Raw genomic sequence first — 21893 nt, 5'->3', positions numbered from 1 at the left:
AAATTAAAACCTAGAGCTATAAAATGTATGTTCCTAGGTTTTACAGAAGGTGTTAAAGGTTTTAGAATGTGGTATCCTATGGAAAAAAGATGTATAACTAGTAGAGATGTGGTTTTTAAGGAAGATATTATGTTTATGTTTGATAAATCTAATGAAACATTTGATTCTAATTATAAACCTAATAAGATTGAGGTGGAGTACCCACCAAACCAAGAATCAAATAAACTTCCTAGTACCACCGAGGAAGAATTAGAGTCAAGTAGCTCCATATTGTCTACTCTAGAAGAAGTTTCTTAAGAAGAAAAAGATTTATCACATTATTCTTTGGCTAGAGATGGACAAAGAAGAACTGTTAATATTGTTCCTCCTTCTAGGTACAGTGAGATAGATTTTGTAAATTTTGTCCTAAATGATATGAAACATCTAAATGATGATGAACTAAAAACATTTGATGAGGCTGTAAGCTACCCTAATGCTAAACATTGGATAAATGCCATGAATGATGAAATGGAATCTCTCACTATTGATGATACATGGACCTTGGTAAAACTACCTAGAGATTGTAAAACCATATCTTGCAAATGGATCTATAAACTAAAGGAAGGAGTTTCCGGTCTACCTCGTAGATATAAAGCTAGGCTTATTGCCAAAGGCCTTACATAAAGAGAGGGAATTGACTACAATGAAATATTCTTACTGGTGGTTAAGCAAACCTCCATTCAAATGCTTCTTTCATTAGTTGTTCAAGAAGATTTAGAACTTGAACAACTTGATGTTAAAAATACATTCTTACATAGCGATTTGACAGAAGAAATATACATGAATCAACCACAAGGATACATTGGAAAAGGTAAAGAAGACCAAGTATGTTATCTTAAAAAATCCATTTATGATTTAAAACAATCACCAAGGTGCTGGTATAAAAGGTTTGATGATTTTATCTCTAAACTTGGTTTAACAATCCTACGACAGTTGTGCATTTATAAATTCAAATTCATATTCTTCTAAGGTTTATTTACTCTTGTATGTAGATGATATGTTGCTTGCAAGAAAATCTAAAACTGATATTAAAAGAGTAAAGACAGCATTGAAAGAAGAATTTGACGTGAAGGAACTTGGAGAATCTAAAAGAATTCTAGGCATTGACATCTTTAGAGAAAGAACAAAGAGGACTCTTACTATAGACCAAAGTAACTATTGTTATAAGGTACTTAAAAGATTCGACATGTTAGATGCAAAGTAAGTAGTAGTTCCTTTAGCATAACACTTTAAATTATTAGCTGCAAACTGTTCAAATCCAGAAGATCTCAACCATGTTAAGTACATGGCAAACATTCCCTACTCATAAGTGGTAAGTAGTATAATGTACTTAATGATTTCTACTAGGCCTGACCTATCTTATTCATCTAGTTTAATAAGCAGGTACATGGCTAACCCAGACAAAAGACATTGGGAAGCAGCCAAATGGGTCCTTAGGTACCTAAAGGGATCTATGAATGCTCAATTAATGTATAAAATATGTCCTAAAGAATTGTTTGAGCTTTATGGATTTGTAGACTCTGACTATGCAGGGGATTTAGACAAGAGAAGGTCACTAATAGGATATTGTTTCCTAATTGGAGGCAACCTCTTAAGCTGAAAAGCTTCACTACAACCTATGGTAGCCCTAGCATCTACTGAAGATGAATATATAGCTCTTTCAGAAGCTATCAAAGAAGCTATTTGGTTAAAAGGATTCTTAAAGGACTTTGGCATATCACAAAAATTTGTAAAGATTTATTGTGATAATCAAAGTATCATTCATTTGTCCAAAAACCAATAATATCACCATAGAACTAAGCAAATAGATATTAAATTTCACTTCATCAGAGAAAAAATTAAAAAATAAGAAGTGGAAGTGCTCAAAGTTCATACAAGTGAGAATGCAACTGATATGATGACAAAGGTAGTCATTTGAACGAAGTTTCTCAAATGTCTTCAAACAATCGAGTTCCTGGAATCCGAAAAGGAGTGATTGCATCAAAGCTTAGGAGTCAAGATCTTCACAAATTTTAAACTCTATGTCTTTTAAGGTGGAGATTTGTGAAAACTTAAACAAATAGTTTAGTTTGTATAATAAATCTAGCTAATACTTTGTTAGAACAACATAACTACTTCTTTAAACTAGAATCTAAGGGAAGAAATTATAAATAGCTTGTATCAATTAAGATGAAAAACAGAGAATAAGAATCTTCCTCCCAAAAAGCATAGTTGATGTAGGTTTATTAAAACCGAACCACTTTAAAAGTTTCTGTGTTGCTTCTTCTATTTCTCTCTTCATCTTCATCATCATCATTATCACCTCACGAATCTAGAAAGATCTTTCACATAAATGAACACACACTCGCAGAAGCAAAGGAAGAAGAAAAGCTTGAGTTTTCTTTCTACATAACACTTCACGAACGAAAAGCGAAAAGGAAAGGGAATAAAAGAAAAGAAAAAGGTATTTTCATGTAAATCGTGGCTTTATCTTGATCGGCAGCTGCAACAGTACACATTTCAAATTTACAAGAAAATTGCAGCTAGTAGTCAAGAAAACAAATCCATTACATCTACTAAAACAAACCTCAATGAATTATATTGGATGAAATTGCAGCCAACAACAATCTTTTGGCTCAATTTTGTAATTAATTATATGATCATAATGTTGGAATTCAATTTCTGACCCAGCTTGAAGAGAGAGACAAATTAAAGTTATGCAATTTCTTGTGGGACTAAACGATTCTTATTTCAAAATATGCACCAAAATTATGCTTGTCAAGTACAATCCATCTTTATCAGTGGACAATGTCTATTATGAAATAATTCAAGAAGAATAAAACGTGGATCCAACAAAAATAGTGATGATAATAACATGATACCTACTCGGATTTCCTATGTTAAGTTAAAAGAAAATTCAAGGTTAATTCTCTTTTCTCCTTTCCCTTTTGTGCCCTTTTTCTTTGTGAAAGGATTGATTTGTCTACGTGAAACATACATTTATATACCAACGGAAGCGGATCAAATTAAAACAGTTCAGGTTTTGAATTTTGAAGATTAAAGCATGTTAAAAATTAGGAAAAAAAAAATAACAGTAGTTACTTTGTAGCTCAAATTTCTTTCTCTATGCATGGTTGATGAAATTGAACACAATCAAGTTGTAGAACAATACAAGGAAGTTTCTACTCTCCTCATGACTTAAAACTTGATTGTGGGATCAAATTTGTGACCAATTCGATAAGGTTTTGAGTGAGAAAAGGCTTATTAACACTTATAAATTATCAACAAAATTTATCTAAGTTCAATCATCCTTTTTAACGTACGCAATCAAATTGTGAAATTATATAGCCAAATTACATGCAAATCTAATTTTCAATTCAATTTGACAATTAATTAACAATCACTAAGTGAATGGATTTGGTGGATGATTGCTTGATGAACACAACACACCAAAGCACATATAGCACGTATAGCTTATTCACCAAATTTGGAATAATTCCACTATAGTTAACCTTTGACTTTCAAAAGAGTAAAAAATTAACATTTTGACTTTTGTTTAAATTAAATAAAATTTTCATTTGTTCCATTGATTTATTAATTTAGAATTAATTTAAATAATCAATTTTAAATTAAACAATTAATTAAAAATTTTAAATTCCATTAACCTACTTTGAATCCCTATTCAATTTTTTTATATTTCTCAATTTTTAATCGTTAATAATATTGAATATTATTAACAATTTATTTTCTCAACTATATCAATCGATTCGATTTTTCTTAATCACACTGTTATAAGTTTAATTTCATAATAAACTAGCAGAGGTTGAAGCTAATGAGCCTAAACATCATGAGCTTCAACAATTTGAGATTAGCTAGCTAAACTCTTTTAAACGAGTTAATCAATATTCGTTAACTAATCGAGACTGTCCATAATAGCTCATAGTTGTATCTCCTCACTATAGACATATTTCACTACATAAAGTATGAGGTCTATCGATGGAGAGATGCGTTGACCAAAGTTAGGATTGCGATTGCATTGGGAGAGGCTATACCTGTTGGGGTTGATGCCCTAAACTTCATGGTCTTGTAGTTTGTAATTGTATATATTATACAAACTTTTTATTTATCTAATAAAATAAAGTGTTTTATTTTATTTGACATTTAGTTGCATTAACCCACAAAACCAATAAACTAACATCCAATGTTATCTTCTGTAACCTAAACATGTACGTTGAGACATACAAGTGGATCATGTTTAAGTGATAACCTAAATGGTCTGTAGTTAATGGATAAGGTTGGATACCTTTTCTTGGTGACACTACGAATATGGTCTGCTTTATAGTTGTTACAATTGTTTTAAAGTGCTACTCATGATTTGATTCCAATCATTCATGTCGAGACATTAGAGCGGATGTATTATATACAAAGAGTTAGTATAAGACCGAACCATGAAATGAATAATCTCTCTTATTAACATCATTACTAGTTGAGACTACATTTCACCAGGATGACCATAAGTGACTTGACCTGAATCTTGAGTGAGTTGCGAACTCCTGTTACTACAAGAAATCGGAGCTTTCCCAACGCTAAAAAGGACGTCGACACAAAGAAGTCAGAATAAGGGTATTTCTGACGCCGGACAGACGCGTCGAAAGCCGCATCGGAGAAACTCCTATTCCCGACGGCACGCACAATGTGTCGGGAAAAAGGATATTTCCGACGCGTCAAGCACGCGTCGGCCAAACGGCGTTGGGAATAAAGCCAAATTAAATTTAAAATACACCTTATTCCTGATGCCATGCACTGTGCGTCGGGAACGGCATTGGGAACAAGGGATTTTTCCGACGCACTATTGCGCGTCAGGAAAACCTTTTAATGAGCGTCGAGAATACCCTTATTCTCGATGCCATAAAGGGGATCTCTCGACGTTTTCGTGATGCGTTGGGAGATCCCCTTTTTAAACGTTTCAGTTCTGTTTTACACAGAATTGAAAACGAAAGGGAAAGGGAGAAGAGAGAAACGAAGATTCATCGTCGTCTCTAGCTCACCACCATCCGTTCCGTCGTCGTTGTTGTCCCTCGCCGTCGTCTGCCACCTTAGGTAAGTTTAAATATAAAGTTTGTTTTGTTTAAATATAAGTTTTAGGATTTTTTTTTTTTTAAGAAAATTGTTTTAGGATTTTTATTTTGGAATAGATTTTTGTTTGTTAAATGTATTCTTGTATAGATGTGTGTAATTTGTGGTTGAATTGAAATTTGAAGGGTTTAGGGTTTAGGATTTATAGTTAAATTGAAAATTGAATTAGGGGGGGATTATAGTTAAATTGAAAATTGAATTGGAGGGGGGGTTTAGTTTGTTGGTGCGGGTTCAAAATATTGATGATTGTGGATTAAATTATGAATGATATTGAGTTTTTTGTGGTATTGGAACATCAAGTTTTTCTGCTTAAACCTTTACCCCAAGTCTATTGAGACTATGAATAACGATTCTTTCTTGAGTCATTAGAAAAGTTGTTGTATTATGGATGCAATATACACTTCTCTTGTACATTTGGAACATTTTGTTATTATTGTTAACTATTACATAATTGAGTTCTATGATTGACAAACCTAGGGATGTAGGATTTGATCTTGACCCCTTACCATTCCATGTTAAGCACCACTTACCTTATCAAACTCATAAGCAACACACGATCTAATTAAAGCCATGAAAATTGGAGCAAATGAAGTTGTTCTTTTAACGTTCTACCTTCAGTTTGTTAATTCCCCAACATGGAAAAAAAATTCTTCCCAAGTTTTCTCAGATCTCGAATTTATGGATTTCATCTGTTTTTAGCTTGCTGTGGAGTTACATGTGAGGTTCTCAGTTTTTCTCTTCTGCGGTAATGAACAAGTTACAAACTCATTGATGGATTCAATTAAGACATTGGCTGCATTTTCACAGGGTTCCATATTATTTATTTGCTCTATATGGTTAACTCATCATCTATGTTATTGTTAGGGTGTTGATATAATATTAACTTTACCTTCACTTTCAACTCATGCTTTTGGGTCAATAACGTCGTTTACTTTCTATTTAACATTAATTTCTACTTATTGGGTTTTTCTTTCAAATTTCAAGCACACAAGTGAGAGGCAAGTGCTAGAGTATTGATTCATCATTTTAAGCTTTTGTGTCAATCGATGATTTAAGAGTTACAATAAGTCTCTTTGCAAAACTAACTGCAATTTGTTCCTGTAGGAAATCATCATCTCATCGAATAAAACAAAAGCAATACACCTAGAGACTATAGCTTCAACATGTTCATCTCTGGTATTGTAGCGGGTACTATGACTTTGCGATATTTATAGCACTTAATACTTGCTGGACTATTGTTCTTAAGAAAATTCCTCCAATGTCCAATCATGTTCTCTTTTGCTATAGTTTATGTTTATTCATTGTTTCTTTTTAGCATCATTACTCAGAAGAAGAGTCCCCCATCTTGTAGTTTACTTGATAGTAATTTGTGCTGATTGAGATTAAAATTTCTCAGGGAAGAGTTCGAGTCATGGCATTGGTAGTGGAGCTATTTTTAGTTTCTAGCTCTGTGGCATCGACAGTATACAATGCAAATTTACTAAGCCTACTGAAAAGTGAAATCAATAACCTGCAGTCGTTACTAAGCGTTTTTTTGTATTATGAGAGCTACATTTTTTGTATTAAACTTACTAATATTTTTTGAACTTATTCATATTATTAATTTTAAATCTTTTTTTAATTTGTGTTTGTATTTCTTAATTTATTAATTTATATTGAATTTGTTTTAATTTAATCCAAAACGTCGAAAAAAATATTTGAGCAATCCGAATGTCGTTGTGAATGTTTGAGCAAAATATTTTAGGGAAAAAATTAGAAATTACATATTTAAAAAAATATATATATAAAAAGGAATTCTCGACGTAATGAAACGTCGAGACTAGAATGCATAAGACACATCGGGGAAGGGTTTCTCGATGCATAAAAGACGTCGAGAAAAAACGTCAGAAGAGGCATTCCCGACGCCACTTTGGCAGACGCATGTTACGGCGTCGAGAGAGCCATTCCTGTAGTCGTGTTGGTACGGTGTTGGGAATGCCTCTCCCGACTCATTTCTTCCGACGTTGTTCCCGACGCCATGAAAAACATCGACATATCTTTTCTCGACGTTTTTGTGCGTCGGGAGTACCCCCGTCTCTTATAGTGTGCCTATGAAGATGATCCTTTGATTTGCATGGGTGAGAGTGGGCTATGTAGCCGACTCAATATGCCTACCATTTTGGGGATTCGTCTGATTGGGGAGTTGGGACGCAACTACACAAGAAGGAATTCACTCTTTCTCTATAGATAAAGTAAGTAGAGAAATTGCTCTCTTAAAGGTTGATTCCAGAACTTGAACAATGTGGCGTCACACCCTCTCTTGGCTTGAGAGGTGTTCAGTTATAGTAGGACTATAATTATTATTCATTAGAGGAATCAGCGTACTTAAGGAGTTAGATGTAATTATAGGGGCAAAACGGTAATTTTTGGCCTAGCTATACTTACGAACAAATTATGAAGGGTCATTGCACTGTTGATTGGTTATATCTAATGGACATAAGAATATATCTACAATAAGAAGAGTGCAACTATTAGTCTTTAGTGGAATGACTAATAGTTAATCAATAGAGATTAATTTAATTAAAGAGTTTAATTAATTAATCCCATTTCATTGGAGCTTCAATCAGTAGGTCCATAAGGTCTCCTTGTTAGGTTAATAAGGATAAATGAGAATCAAATTTATTTTGGTTTAATTTGAATTGTTCAAATTGATTAAAGGGAATAAATTGTATATAATACAATTAATATAATGTATTTGATACATCATAATGTAAAGTTTTTATAAGAGAAGTTAATATTTGAATATGATTCAAATAATAATAATAATATGAATAAGATTCATAAATAAACTATAGGTTAAAATTAATATGGATTCGATTCATATTAGAACTACAGATAATATGAGAGACCTAAACCATTGGTTATATTATATATGATATAATATAAAGCTTATATTATATGAGATATAATATAGATTAATTAAATTTATATTAATTTTATTTTTATTATTATTATTATTATTATTATTATTATTATAATTAATTTTTTTAAATAAATAAATAGAATAAATCCCACGTGGAAAGAGGGAGGAAGTTATTTTGATAACTTTCTCGTCCATATCAATATCAATGGTTAAGATTTGATATAAAAGATAAAGAGAGATTATTTTGAGGGCTCTCTCTTAGCGATCTCTCTGCATTCCAAAAAGAAACATAATTCTCTCAAAAAAAATTCCCTCACCAAAATTAGAGAAACCCACAACTCTCTGTGATTCTTTACCTGGAGAATAATAAGGAAGACTTTATGGTCTTGAAAGCTTGGAAGAAGAGTTCTTTAAGGTTCTACAAAGCTTAGTTTCTTTAAACATTTTCCTCCATAAGAAGCATGCTTAAGTTTTGTTTTTCTTTGAATTGATTGGTTTTACAAATTGAATTTCACTTGCACGGCATTCATACGCTTCCACTTTGGAAATTCTATTCTTTCAATACCGAAGCAGAAAAAGACGTCGGCAAGGGTGTCGTGAGTGACGCGTCGTGAAAGACACTCCCGAAATGCGAACGGAACGACATCGGCAAAGGTTTTTACTGTCGACGCCATGTTCGCCCACAGGGTCAACACGTCGTTTAATAATGACATCGTAAATAGGTTATTACTGACGTCGTCACGTATGTTGGCGTACATTAACTATCGATGCAGTGTCGGAAGACCTTCTGATGGCACCGCGTCGGCAGAACAACCATTTGCGTCGCATAAGGTGCGTCGTGAAAACCTTATTATAATATTTTTTATTTAATTTTAATTTTAATTTTTTTCAAATCGAAATTGAATTTGATTTAAATTCATTAAAATGCTAAAAATAATTAACGTAAGTTTAATAAAATACCAAATAAAATTTATATTAAAAAAATTAAAAAATATACGTTCGCAGTTTAGAAATTACATGATAATGAATAGTAAAATTAGAAAAGTAAACACAAAATCTAAACGTCGGTGTCCCATGAAAGTTTTCTAGCATTCGAACCTACAATGACACGAAGTTAAGTTTAAATATATATCACCAATAATATGAAATTAAAGAACGTAAAACTTAAAATTACGTACCTCAATGAAATCAAGGTCCTCTCGAAGCTTGGGAGAGTTCTTCAATTATTTTCCTCATTTCTTCCATCTGTCGAGCCTATGCTTCTACCAAGCGAGCACTTTCTTCATGCTTTCTATTATTCTCTTCTTCTACTGCTTCAAGATGAGTTTTTAGATCGTTAACCTCCTTGACTTGTGTCAGCTCTCGCTCTATAGATGTAAACGAAGAACTACTAGAAAAGTGTCGAGACTTTGGCCTAAGGCCCCAACCAAGATCTTTTGAGTAGCCAGGTTGTCTACCCAAAACTGTCTCGCATATCTCGTTTCTAGAGAGTGGTTGAGAACCCTTTGGGGTAGGATGGGACTGGAGTTTCAACATTTGATTCTGAAAATAAATTTTTGTTAATAAAGTAAAATGTGTAAATTAACTGTTGTGTGAAATAAGACAAATGACAGCTTATAATCTTAATTACATGCGCATCTGTAGTTGCCTGCAAAACGAACTGGTCATCTCGAGCGTGTGTTTTCTTGAATAACTCCACACGATTGATCAGATGATCCCATCGTTCAGTGAGCATATGTTGTCGTTGTAGAAATGACTCGACGTTGCTGCTGTGGTTGTAAGGCTGCTTTGCTCTAGCAACCATGTTCATAGATGATTGCTTCTACATGCAAAAAAATCAAAATGTTACATAAAAAAAATGAAGTACCATTTCAAGAACATTAAAAGTTATAAATTACCTGAAATTATCGAGTGAGGTAGTGGTCGCAAAGGAAGTGTCAATCTTGCACTCAATTCCTCAATCTGGGGGGTGGGTTAGCATGAGTCTATTCAGAATCATCGAACTTCTTGAAATGGCGGTGGTTCTACCCCCTGAACTTCTTCCACATGGTGAGCATTTGATGCTCAACAAACCGAGTAAGTATTGGATCAATGATATCCAGCACAAACCATTGTTGTAAAAGAAAAGTACACACGGATTAGGATTGAGTCTATGTATATACGTATAGGTAACATATATGTACGGGTGATTTAAAAACTTACCTATAAACAGCCCTTAACAAGCTCGATGTACTTCAGTGTCACTCAGCCCACTTAAGAAAGCAAACTGGAAAAGTATCTTGCATTAACAGACCGATGGTATTGCTAAAGCAAAAGATGTGTGGCAAGTGGAGCGTTAGATATGGGGATCTTTTCATTTTGTGCAACATATCTATCCAACTTTAGGTTCTTGGAGTGCTCACATCTCTTAGGAGTGCGAGCAGTAGGTTGAGAGACATCTACGAAAACAGAATAATTTCATAAACATAACAAAAAAGACTTATGCAAATAATTGTTTATGTAACAGTGACTAACCTGATGTGTCACCAATCGAAGACATGCTTGGAATGGTATTAAACTCCTCAGTATTAAAATAAAAAAGATCATCGCTCTCATCGAAACCGATGGGGAAGTTAGACACAGTACTCTAGGATATATAAACCAAAATTAATTAAACATATGAGAATATTTGAAACTGAATATATAAAAAAATGAAAAACTGTGAATACGTGATTCGTTAGTTATTGTCCTTCGTCATCGCTTGATCCGCTTTGAGCGGATAATTATTCATCATCTTCGTTCGTCAATGACATGACGCACAATCAATCTTTCCACTACTGTAGGATCAATGTCGACTCTGCATAGAGTGTCGTCCTTAATGTGATCAGTGACACGATGACTGACAACAATTTCAAGTACATTTAGTTGTTGATCCTTAACATCATCCACTTCGGGTACGTCTCTTATACGTTTATTTGGGACCACAAGTGGAACCTTCCAATTGGCACCATTTTTTGGGTCGTCGATGTAGAAGACTTGATGTGCCTAGATTGCGAGAATGACTAGTTCTTCAGGAAACCAAAAATGGAAAATGTTGATAGATTTGTACCCCAATTCCACATGTGTTCTATGATTTTTGTTCTTGTTCATGTCAAACCATTTACACTTCAATAGCCAAACATGACATCTCATCAGATATTGAATGGAAAGAACTTCATTTAATCCACCGTAAAAATTATTGTTGTCGCTTCCACTCGCACTGTTTTCACCAACTACCATAACTCCACTATTTTGTGTTGTGCGTCGAAAATCACGATCTATTGTGTGAAATCGTACCCCACCCATGATGCATCCAGTGTAGGATCGATCATCAAGTGAAAGTCCCATCGTAAGTGAGAAGAAACTATAGGAGTTGTAATGATAACATCTAAAATGTGTTATCTCAATATCTATAATCTTTGTATTTAATACTTATATGGCATGTTATGAGAGGTTGATGACAATATGGCAAATTTGCCTCCAGTAGTGTTGATGATCATTTTAGGCATAGTGCCACGATGTTGACTTGTAACGTCTCAACGCTTTGCTCGTTATAAATTCTACTTTTTGATTTTAGGTCACACCTTTTAGTCCTATGATCATTTTAGGTAAATAACTACTCATTTTTAACCCTTTATTCATCTGTACTCATATGTTTTAGGTTTTCTTGTCATCACTTTTTTAACCAAGCAAAGACGATGTTGAGTTCTAGATTTTCCATCACCATAGAAAGGTATGTGATATGTGATTTTCTAATTAAGGGGATTTTGGAAGAACCATTAGTATTTTTTGCAATATTTCCACAAATATGATTCTCCTTGTCTTTCGGCTTCTATCCTGATTAAATTATTTTTCTCCTTATCTATGGGTTTTTGTCCTGGTTAAATTATTTGACATCTGACAAACTACTTGAAAGTGAAAAGTATGGATAATATTAAAGTGCATGACACTATTCTGAAAAAGTTTCAAACTTAGTCGTATTTATTAATGATAGACTTTTATGCTTTATCAACGATAAACCACTAACAATGAGGTTTATCACATATACACTTTAGTGACAAACCAACAACGATATGATCTATTACTAAAGACCATGAGAGTTTATTAACTTTAGCCTTTGCTATATTTAAATTTTTTTTAAAATGTTATTATCGATGTCAATATTTTGATTCTAATTGCTATATTTATAACTATTTTAAAATACATTATGTAATCAAGTTAAAAATCTAAAATCAAAATTATAAAAATTAAAAAAAATCAATTAAACGTGTTGAAGATTTTGTCTAAAAGATTTGTATGGAAATATCTTTCACTAAATATCTTTTATTAATTAATTAATTAAAAGATGAGATATTCAAAGAATAAAAGATTTTTTTATTATTTTAGAAATCTTGTTAAAGATCTTTAAAAGAAAAGAAGATCTATACATATAAGATATATGTGTATAAATAGGTTTTCATGTGATGATTTTCGATGGCGAAAAAGAATAAAAAAATTCAAAAGTTGAAAAAGATCGTTTACGTCAGAAGTTTTCCTGAAAGTATAGTCTGCAGAAACTACCAGAATCTAAAGGTATCATGATCTTATGTCTATAAGATCAACATGTTGATCTAAGTTGAAATAATCGATGAGTAATATAACAGACGAGACAATGGTATGTGTGATCACTGAGATCTTTAGAGGGATTTAAAAAGGTCGTTGAAGATATTCATTCATGTGTTCAGGGGGAGCCTGAAACCAGTCATCATGAAGAAAAGTAATTTAGGGGGAGCCTGTAGTCTGATGTTAAGACACATGCTATTAAGTCATATAATTGAATAGAGCACCTTGTGTTGTATTGATGTATATTGATGTATATTGACTTAAGTGAATATTAATAAAGATTACTCATCAGGGGCGTGCGCAGCTCCCGAGACGTGGGTAATATTGGTCGAACTGAGTTACCAAAGTTCTTGTGTTATTCTCTTATATTGTCCCTCTAGCTATTACAAAAGTTATTAACTTTAGTATTAACTTTTTCATAAACGCTTTTTGTTAAAATTTTAGAAAAATATGCTTGCAATTGAAAAAAAGTTATAAAAAAAGAAAAATATTCTCGTAAAAATAAAAAAAAAAACTAAAGGTTAATTTTCATAAATATAACAAATCCACAAAATATTTACGACTTGTGTAACAAAATGAAAAAACTCAAAAGTTGATCATTTTTTTGAAATATTCCAAGTTTGCTCTTCCCTTGTGCTATTATTTTTTTCTTTCCATCGTCTTTTTCTCTTCTACTACAGTTTTTTAAATATTTTCGTTTGTCATTTCTGTCCAACTTCTTTCTTCTACACTTTTTCTTTTTCTTTCCGGATCGTGTACCAAATATACAAAATCTATTTTTTTATATAATTTTTCAAATGGTTGGTTGTTTAAGATTGTGCTAAATATAAAAGATCGTAAAAAAAAAAAATAGTTGGATATTGGATAACTAGATCTAAAAGACCGTACCAAATCTAATCGTGTACTAAAAAAATCTTGAAAAAAAATTGTTGAGATTTAACTACCCAAATTTAAACGATCAAATCTAAATGATTGTGTAGCAAACTTAAAAGATCGTGTACTAAAAATTTTTAAAAATATTATCTAGATTTGGCTACCCAAATTTAAACGTGTATCCAATCTAAACAATTATATACCAATATATTTTGAAAAAGATAGCTGTCCAAATTTAAACGATTAAATATAACGGTAACAAAGAATAACGAAATCTAAACGGATTGGGTATAAAGAATCTTAGATTTTGGTAGCAAAATCTAAACAATAGTTTACCAAATATATTAGGCATGAATGCAAAACTAATCCAAAGACATTTTTGATATTTTTACATGTGAACTCTCCCAACTCTCCCGTTTTCGAAATTGTTTGTAAATATTTTGGTCGCTACATTTTTTAAAATACTCAAAATTAAAACTATTTTCCAAATATATATATATATATATATAATTTGATTATATTTTATAAATAGTTATATCAACTCGGTTTAGAGGAAAAATCTAATAATTTAATAATTTATTAGATACTCATTGCCTATGCTTCATTCACTCTGTTCTCTTCGTCGTATAGGTCTTTCCTCCGCTTTACTTTTCTTCCAGTACCAGCCGCCGCCGCGCCACCAGATTCCGCCTTCCTTCTCGCCGGCAATTTCTTCCTTCCCTTCCAACTCAACGCCAATCTCCCTCCTCCAAATTCCACTCTCTAGGTATTATTTTCTTTCAACGTTCCAGCACACTAGAATTTCCCCCCAAATAAGATTATATGATAGCTTTTAGAAACTCCTCATTTGATTCTTCAAATAAGATTCTTCAGGAGAGAACTGAGTTTGCAGAGAGGTTGAGAACTTGAAACTTTAAAAGATGCTTGATTACAGACTGTATGTTTTTTGTTGTGCATCTATATTTTATTTTGTTGCTGTTTTTCTGTTTTTACCCCAAATTTTGACAGAAGCTGATATACTTGATTTTTTATGAAGGATGTTGCCAACTGATGAGTTGAAAAATTTATATTTTACCCGCTCTATAAGGGACGGTGATTTAGTCATTGTCTACGAGAGACATGATATAATGAAGGCTGTGAAAGTATGTGAAGGTTCAACACTTCAGAATAGGTTTGGTGTGTTTAAACATTCAGATTGGATTGGAAAGCCATTTGGGTCCAAGGCGTTGAGTAACAAAGGTGGATTTGTCTACCTGTTAGCTCCAACTCCTGAATTATGGACTTTGGTACTAAGCCACAGGACACAGATTCTATACATTGCTGATATTAGCTTCGTAATCATGTTCTTAGAAATAGTTCCCGGCTGTTTAGTTCTAGAATCAGGGACAGGCAGTGGATCATTGACAACCTCGTTAGCTAGGGCTGTAGCACCTACTGGACACGTCTATACGTTTGATTTCCATGAGCAGAGAGCTTCCTCAGCAAGGTAGAAACCGGGGTCTACTGTATGTTCTCAAGTTTCCCTGTAGAGTAATTATTCTACGATGGTTTTATTGTCAGATCTTGATGAGGTGGTTAAAGAAAGTAGTTCTTATTTACTCGTCTTATTTTCTCAGAGAGGATTTTGAGAAGACCGGCTTGACTAGCCTTGTCACTGTCGGAGTTAGAGATATTCAAGGTCAGGGCTTTCCTGAAGAGTTTGTTGGATTGGCAGATTCAGTTTTCTTGGATCTACCTCAACCTTGGTTGGCCATTCCTTCAGCTGAGAGAATGTTGAAACAAGATGGCGTGTTATGCTCCTTCTCTCCATGTATCGAGCAAGTTCAACGTTCAGCAGAAACCCTTCGATCTAAGTTTACAGGTGACTTCTGAATGACCTTATTTGCCATTTGACTTCATTTTTGGTGACGATGTTGCTTTGTGTTTTTCACATTTTGTTCTCTTTCGTGTAGATATAAGGACATTTGAGGTCTTGCTTCGGACTTACGAGGTTAAGGAAGGTAGAACAGAGAGTAACGAGGTTGATGGGGGTGGTTCTGTTGCCCTTCCTCCATGTAAGAGACGGCTGAGATCAAAGGAGTCTGATGACATGGACAATGAATCTAGTACGACGGTCATGGTTCGGCCATGTAGTGAAGCCAGAGGTCACACTGGTTATTTAACATTCGCAAGACTTGGGTGTCTCTCATAACATGAATGTACTTCTTGATTTGTTTAAAATGGAAATTTAAAATTTTGCATTCTTTTCTGTTATTTTGGAAACCTTGGTTCTCATTTTAGTTATGGACTGTTCAATAGTTTCCTTATATTTTTATCATTCTGATATCTAATAGCATTTTTTAACTTTCTTAAAACCCAACAAATTCAAAGAAAGAAACCAAAATGGTTATCAAACAAGCTTGTAGTCTAAAAGGTTACAGTATTCATGGTGCATTAACTTACAAAACCAAACTGGGGATGAGCATAAGGAAATATTGACAATGGAAAACAAAAATGCACAATGGCAATTTATTGAATTACAAACTTCTAACGCATCTACTTGACCCCTACTATAGACATGAGAAATTGTAACCTCTGGCTAAGCAGATTGAGATCATCATCAGAAGAATCTTTCAGGGGGGTAGGTGGCTCGACTCCGACAAGGGAGTAGAGAGCATTCACTTCATCTATGTATGTTCCGATTGGTGTGGTATTGTATCCTATGATTTTCTTCATTGAAACAATGTTTTCTCTTATCTTTAACTCGCTTGCTAGGTCCTTGCACAAAGAAAAAATAAGAAGGCTAAGAATTTCATTCAATTCATTTATAGATAATTGAAATCAAAAGACACAAGGAATTGACTCTACCAAAGTGGCAGAAGTAAAAGATATATAATGTAAAAAGGAAAATAAAATTAGCCATTAACATTTGGGTTTAGAATAATATCATAAAGTTCAGTAAGATCTTTAAAAGAGTTAAAAAGTGACCACTAATCAATCAAAATTTAGTACTTTCCAAAATTTTCATACCATTTGGATATCAAGTCAAAAATAAATCTCTTCAAATTCTAAAAGTAGTAAAAATACCCCTTTCAAAATTAATTCCTTACAAGTTATAACTTAGTCAAATACTAGTGCTAGTGCTATTTCAACGTACATGCAAAAGTGCTATAACTAATTTTATAAAATTGATTTACATACATAATCAAATAAATGTCTTGTTCCAAACTTTGAAAAGTTATTTTCATATGTTTCAAACTAATTTCCAACTATTATGTTTGGTTTCAAAATTGATTTTTGAATTACCAAAAATTACATTAGGTGTTTTTCTAGTTAAAAATTCCTTAAGAATTCAGTTTAGAAAGATTTTTGAGAATGCATCTGAGTCTTGAAACATTCACACCTAGCCTAAGCCACTCGAACACTTCGATAGTATAGCAGAAAGCAATTTCAAAAGATACGAAACCATAGTACCCAAACTAATTCGCCTTTATATAAACACTGACCTCATTGGAAGACACTCTATCATCTTTACGTGGAGCATTTGCCTCGACTTTAGGTTCAATAGTCACTGCTGATATAGACAAATCCTCTTCAGATTCAATCACATCTATCATTGTTACTGAAAGAGGTTGTTCAGCTTCTTCAGGCTGGGCAAGCTTGCTTGAGACTGCCATTTTACCAAAACAATGCACAAATTTGTCAATTCATGTTGATGTTATTGCACTCAAGTATCATCACTAGATTTCATCGATCATTTAATCCTAACTACACGTTGGTTCATGTACTATACATCTATCATAAAGGTCATGCATTCAGATCTCCCACCCAAAAAGAAAAATCAAACCTGCGACTTGTAATAAACAAACCCTTGTTCTAAACATTCGCTCAAATTCTAATTAACTCAAAGTTAGACCCGCCTTAACTTATAAACCAGATATCTTCACTAGTGTAAAGTAAATACTTGTGGCTATTCGTTTTGTGTTTTTAAAACATTATCATTATTGTGGAAAAAGTGTGATATGAATCAATTACCTTCAGAAGCTCCGTATTCTACTTGAGGATGAACAACATCAGAGTCAACTTCACTCAACAAACCACGAACACTGTTTTCAGTATAATCACTTGGTTTGGCAACCTCCAACAAAATCTCGAGCTCTCGAACATGATCAACACTTACATAAGCCTCAGTAAAATCGTCATATCTTCTTCCTTCATCCCGGATTCTTTTGAGCAAACCCCTGGTTTCTTCCAACTGTTCTTCCTTATCTTCAATATCACCATTTCCTTCAAATTCTACATTGGTCACTTCAATGACTGTCCCTTGATCTCTACTTCCAATGTCGGGTTCATCTTCGTCCCCCTGAACTACTGCTACGTAGTTATCCAAATCATCCAAAATCGCCCCACTCTCTATTATTTCCATCCCATGTTTTTCATCTTCATCGACGATGCCTTCCTTGTAGTCATTTTCCTCCACTATTTCTTCATCACCATGGTCAATTTCTGGGGGTAGGGGCATAGGAAGCCAAACACTCATGATTGTCTCAGTGCAAGCATAAGAGGCGAGGAAAACTCCATAGGGAATTGAAGCTACAAATCCAAAGGCTGACATAATGACCAATGGAGGAAGAAGAACAGGAGCAGAGGATATGGCTAAACCAGCGATGAGAAGCTTCTTCCCCACATTGCAACCCTTTTCCAGGACGGAGGGTATCTCTTTACCGCTCGGGACATCCCCAGACGACAGTTCTTCCATATTCCAGTCTATGCTGCGATAGCCCTCCATCCTGACAAACAAAATGTTAAACAATCAACCATATTAAGTTCGGTTACAATTATGATATTTTCAAGGTTGGCCATGGGGAGGCAATATTCCTACAAAATAACACAATCGTCTTCGCCTCAGTACTTTACAATTTGTCAACATTTATCTAAGTCCAAGATCTAATAATTCCATCTATGGTGAGATTCAAATCTTTAATTTTTCATTGATTAATCGTGAGATGGGACAAAAAGTAAAGAACAAATTAAAGGTAGTGATCTTCTTACATGTCTAATAGATGCATCGATTAAGACCATGTCGACAAGTACCTCACACCCAATGATGAAACTTTAAAGAATTGTTTGTCACTTTCAAAACACTTCCCAATGTTGAAGAATGGACTAGATAGCTTATAAGTTATATACACTGAACTTGTAAAATTTATAGTGTAAGCATTTGAAAATTGAGTTAGTTTTCTTACAACTTCGCACCATGATTTTCTAAGAATCCTAAACAAATTAGTTTTTGAAAATTAAGCTCACGAACTCTACTTTAACCTCTAAACCTCTACATTCTTATGTTATGTGCGTTGCCACTTACCACCAAATGTTTTTAAAACCAAAGCAAATTTTGAAAACTAATTAAAAATTAATTTTGTTTTTAGGCTTTAACTAATAATTCAAATTCAAATGTTAGTTTAAGAGAAGTAAAAAGCATGGTAAGTAAATCATGAGAAAACAAGCATAAATTATCTTTTAGTACAACAAGTTAAGTATTGAGATTTAAACTTAGAGGAAATGGATAAAACCCATCAGGACTTTTGCAAAATGAATTATAGATGACAATAAAGCTAAAACACAAGTTCACAACATCATAAAAAGTAAAAACAAGACTAAAGACAGAGAGAAAAGCAAATTAAAAACCTGCAAAAGAGAAAACCCAACAAAAATAGAAAGAAGAAGAAGAAGAACCTGATGAAATGAGGAGGTAATTCATTGGCCATAATCAAACAAGCTCTTCTTCAAACACCTACAGAAGAAGAATTCCATGGCAGAGAGAGAGAGAGAGAGAGAGAGAGAGAGAGAGAGAGGAGTAATGGCGGTCGCAGAATGAAACATATAAAGAAAGACTACGCCGTCGTATTGCACCAGAAGCCTTCCACGAACTTACGCGTGGCGGTTTCCTACTCCACCGTCTGTGTTTTAAGTCATAATACTTTTCTTCCTTTCAAAGAAATACTTAGCCGTCCAGTTGCGGAACCCACGTATTCCCCATCGACAGCTGCTACATTGCGTTAACATTTGTTAGTGGATGAGGCCACACTATGGATTGCAGTTATGTTTGATGTTAAAGTGATTATTGTTGAACTGAGATATAAGTGTGTTAAAAATCATGAAGTAGCTGCACCTATTCTTTTTCTTGTGGAGGCATTCATTTAGTGTAGGGTTTGGATTGTATTTTTATGTGATTAAGTTAAAAAATAATTTATTCGAAAAAATGTTCATCCGTTTAAATAGGTTTTGAAAAGGGAAATGTACGTAAAAGAAACCTACGTAAATATAACGAAATCGTAAACTATTTACGATCCGCATAACAAAACCCATCAGGTTATCATTTTTTAAATATTTTAGATTTGTCTTCCATCTTTCTTTTCTTTCTTGTGATTCGTCTTCCTCCTATTTCGTCTTCGCCTTCGATTTCGTCTTTCTTTTTTCTCTTTTTCTTTTTTGTTATTTATTTCTATCATATTTCTTATTTTTCAATTCTTTATTTATGTCGTTTAATATTTTCATCGTTTTTTCTTCTTTTTCTTTTCGTTTTTTTTTTCACTTCGATATCTTTCTATCGTCTTTCTACTTTTCCTTCTCTTTTTTCACTGCAATTTCTTTCCGTCGTCTTTCTTCTTTTTTCTTTTTTTACGCGTTTACATTTAGATAACCAAATCTAAACGACTGTGTATAAGATTGTGTACAACAAAATAGCAAAATCTAAAAAATCGTGTATAAAGAATCTTGAAAAAAACCATTTAGATTGGAGTAGCCAAATGTAAACGATCGTGTAAAAAAAATGGTGTATAAAGAATCTTGAAAAAATATCATTTAGATTGGAGTAACCAAATGTAAACGATTGTTTAAAAATTAAAAGATCGTGTATAAAAAATCTTGAAAAAAAATCATTTTGATTTGGAGTAGCCAAATGTAAACGATCGTGTAAAGAAATCTAAACGATCATGTAAAGAAATCTAAACGATCGTGTACCAAAAGAATTTAAAAAATTGTTTACCAAATTTATATAAAAAAAATCATTTAGATAACGTGTAACAAAATTAAACGATGGAATTAAAAAGATAAGTTGTAGTCATATCTAAACGATCACGTATAAATTATAACTATATTTAAACGACTGCTTTGTAGTCATATCTAAACGATCGCGTATATATTGAATCATATATAAACGATCGCAAATATATTACACGTGCGTTATTGATGGCGTGGTTGACGAGGCTTTTTGGTATTTTACACGGTGGGCCTCTGGGCTTTTTCCGTTTTTGGAATTGTTCTATACAATGTAAATATTTTACCGCTTTTTTATATTTTTGAAAAGACCCCTTTTGAAAAAGTAAGTTTAGAAAATATTGAGGTTTAAAATAAAACAATTAAAAGAAATGTTTAGAGAGATGGAATTTGAGTATTTAATGATTAATCTCCCTAGTTTTATGAAAGATTTTGGCCACCACCTTCGACTATCATCGGTAGCCAACTTCTAACAACTGTCTTCATCGAGATTATCATTGGCTAACATCTGACCACCATTTCTAGTGATCGTCGTCTGCGAACGTCCGACCACCATTTGTAGGCAATCGTCGACACATAATTTTCATCTACCATTTTCCCCAATAACCGCTTTCAACAACCTTCGAAAACCACTTTTCTACAATCAGTCATTCGGCAAACTTTGGATGTCGTTTACTATGATTGTCAAAGAACAACTATCAAAAACACCGTTGGCCATCGTTGACAAATCTCCGGTTACCATTTTTTTGCTACTATTTTTCGACAATCGTTGTTAGCCAACTACCGACAACTTCTTTCTGATAGCCATCATTGACCAACTTTTGAAGAAGGTCTTACAATGTCTTCTACTTGTTAACTTTTGACAATCGTTTTTTAATGATCGCTGCTCACATCCTTTTTGTCACTAGTTTTCAATAACCATTTTCCTATAGCTATTGCCAATTAAACCAACTTTTGACAACATTTTTCATGCCTGTTTTTTGGTGATTGTCGTTGACACAACATTGATCGGTTCCTGTGAACCTCCAAGCATCAACTGTTTGAAAAATATTTTTTAGTGACCTCTAACGATGAAGTTTCATTATCGTTCTTTGATGATCGTTGTCTGCCAACTTTTGGCAACTATTTCCTGGTGATCATTGTCAACTAACCTTTAACTGTTATTGTTGTCAACCTCCAGTCATCGTTTTTTTGGTATTTACATCCAACCTCGTCGACTTTCGACATGTGGCTATCCAACTTTTGTCGCCTATTTTTTTGTGACTGTTGTCAGCGAACTTTTGTCGACCGTGTTGACCAACTTTCA

General features: G+C 33.4%; 2 protein-coding genes across 3 annotated transcripts; one reads left to right on the top strand and one right to left on the bottom strand.

Annotated features, from left to right (window-relative positions):
• The first annotated feature begins 14118 nt into the window (after positions 1–14118).
• LOC103498313 (uncharacterized) lies at positions 14119–15866 on the top strand. Of its 2 annotated transcripts, XM_008460884.3 has the most exons (5): positions 14168–14315; positions 14423–14486; positions 14586–15035; positions 15166–15410; positions 15502–15866. In XM_008460884.3, exons 2-5 carry the CDS (start codon positions 14470–14472, stop codon positions 15738–15740), a joined length of 951 nt encoding a protein of 316 aa, XP_008459106.1. In that variant the 5' UTR covers positions 14168–14315; positions 14423–14469; the 3' UTR covers positions 15741–15866. The 2 variants fall into 2 exon arrangements, with proteins under 2 accessions (XP_008459104.1, XP_008459106.1); XM_008460882.3 differs by lacking the exon at positions 14423–14486 and having other exon boundaries at positions 14119–14315.
• A 46-nt stretch (positions 15867–15912) lies between these two features.
• On the bottom strand, positions 15913–19651 carry LOC103498312 (uncharacterized). The gene is made up of 4 exons (XM_008460881.3): positions 19265–19651; positions 17564–18318; positions 17035–17198; positions 15913–16306 (listed from the first exon to the last, which is right to left on the bottom strand). The coding sequence occupies exons 1-4, from the start codon at positions 19294–19296 to the stop codon at positions 16085–16087; spliced, it is 1173 nt and encodes a 390-aa protein (XP_008459103.1). The 5' UTR covers positions 19297–19651; the 3' UTR covers positions 15913–16084.
• Positions 19652–21893: the final 2242 nt, after the last annotated feature.

This window comes from Cucumis melo, chromosome 12 (genome assembly GCF_025177605.1).
Source record: "Cucumis melo cultivar AY chromosome 12, USDA_Cmelo_AY_1.0, whole genome shotgun sequence".
Lineage (NCBI taxonomy): Eukaryota > Viridiplantae > Streptophyta > Magnoliopsida > Cucurbitales > Cucurbitaceae > Cucumis > Cucumis melo.
This window is presented reverse-complemented; position numbering and strand designations above follow the sequence as displayed.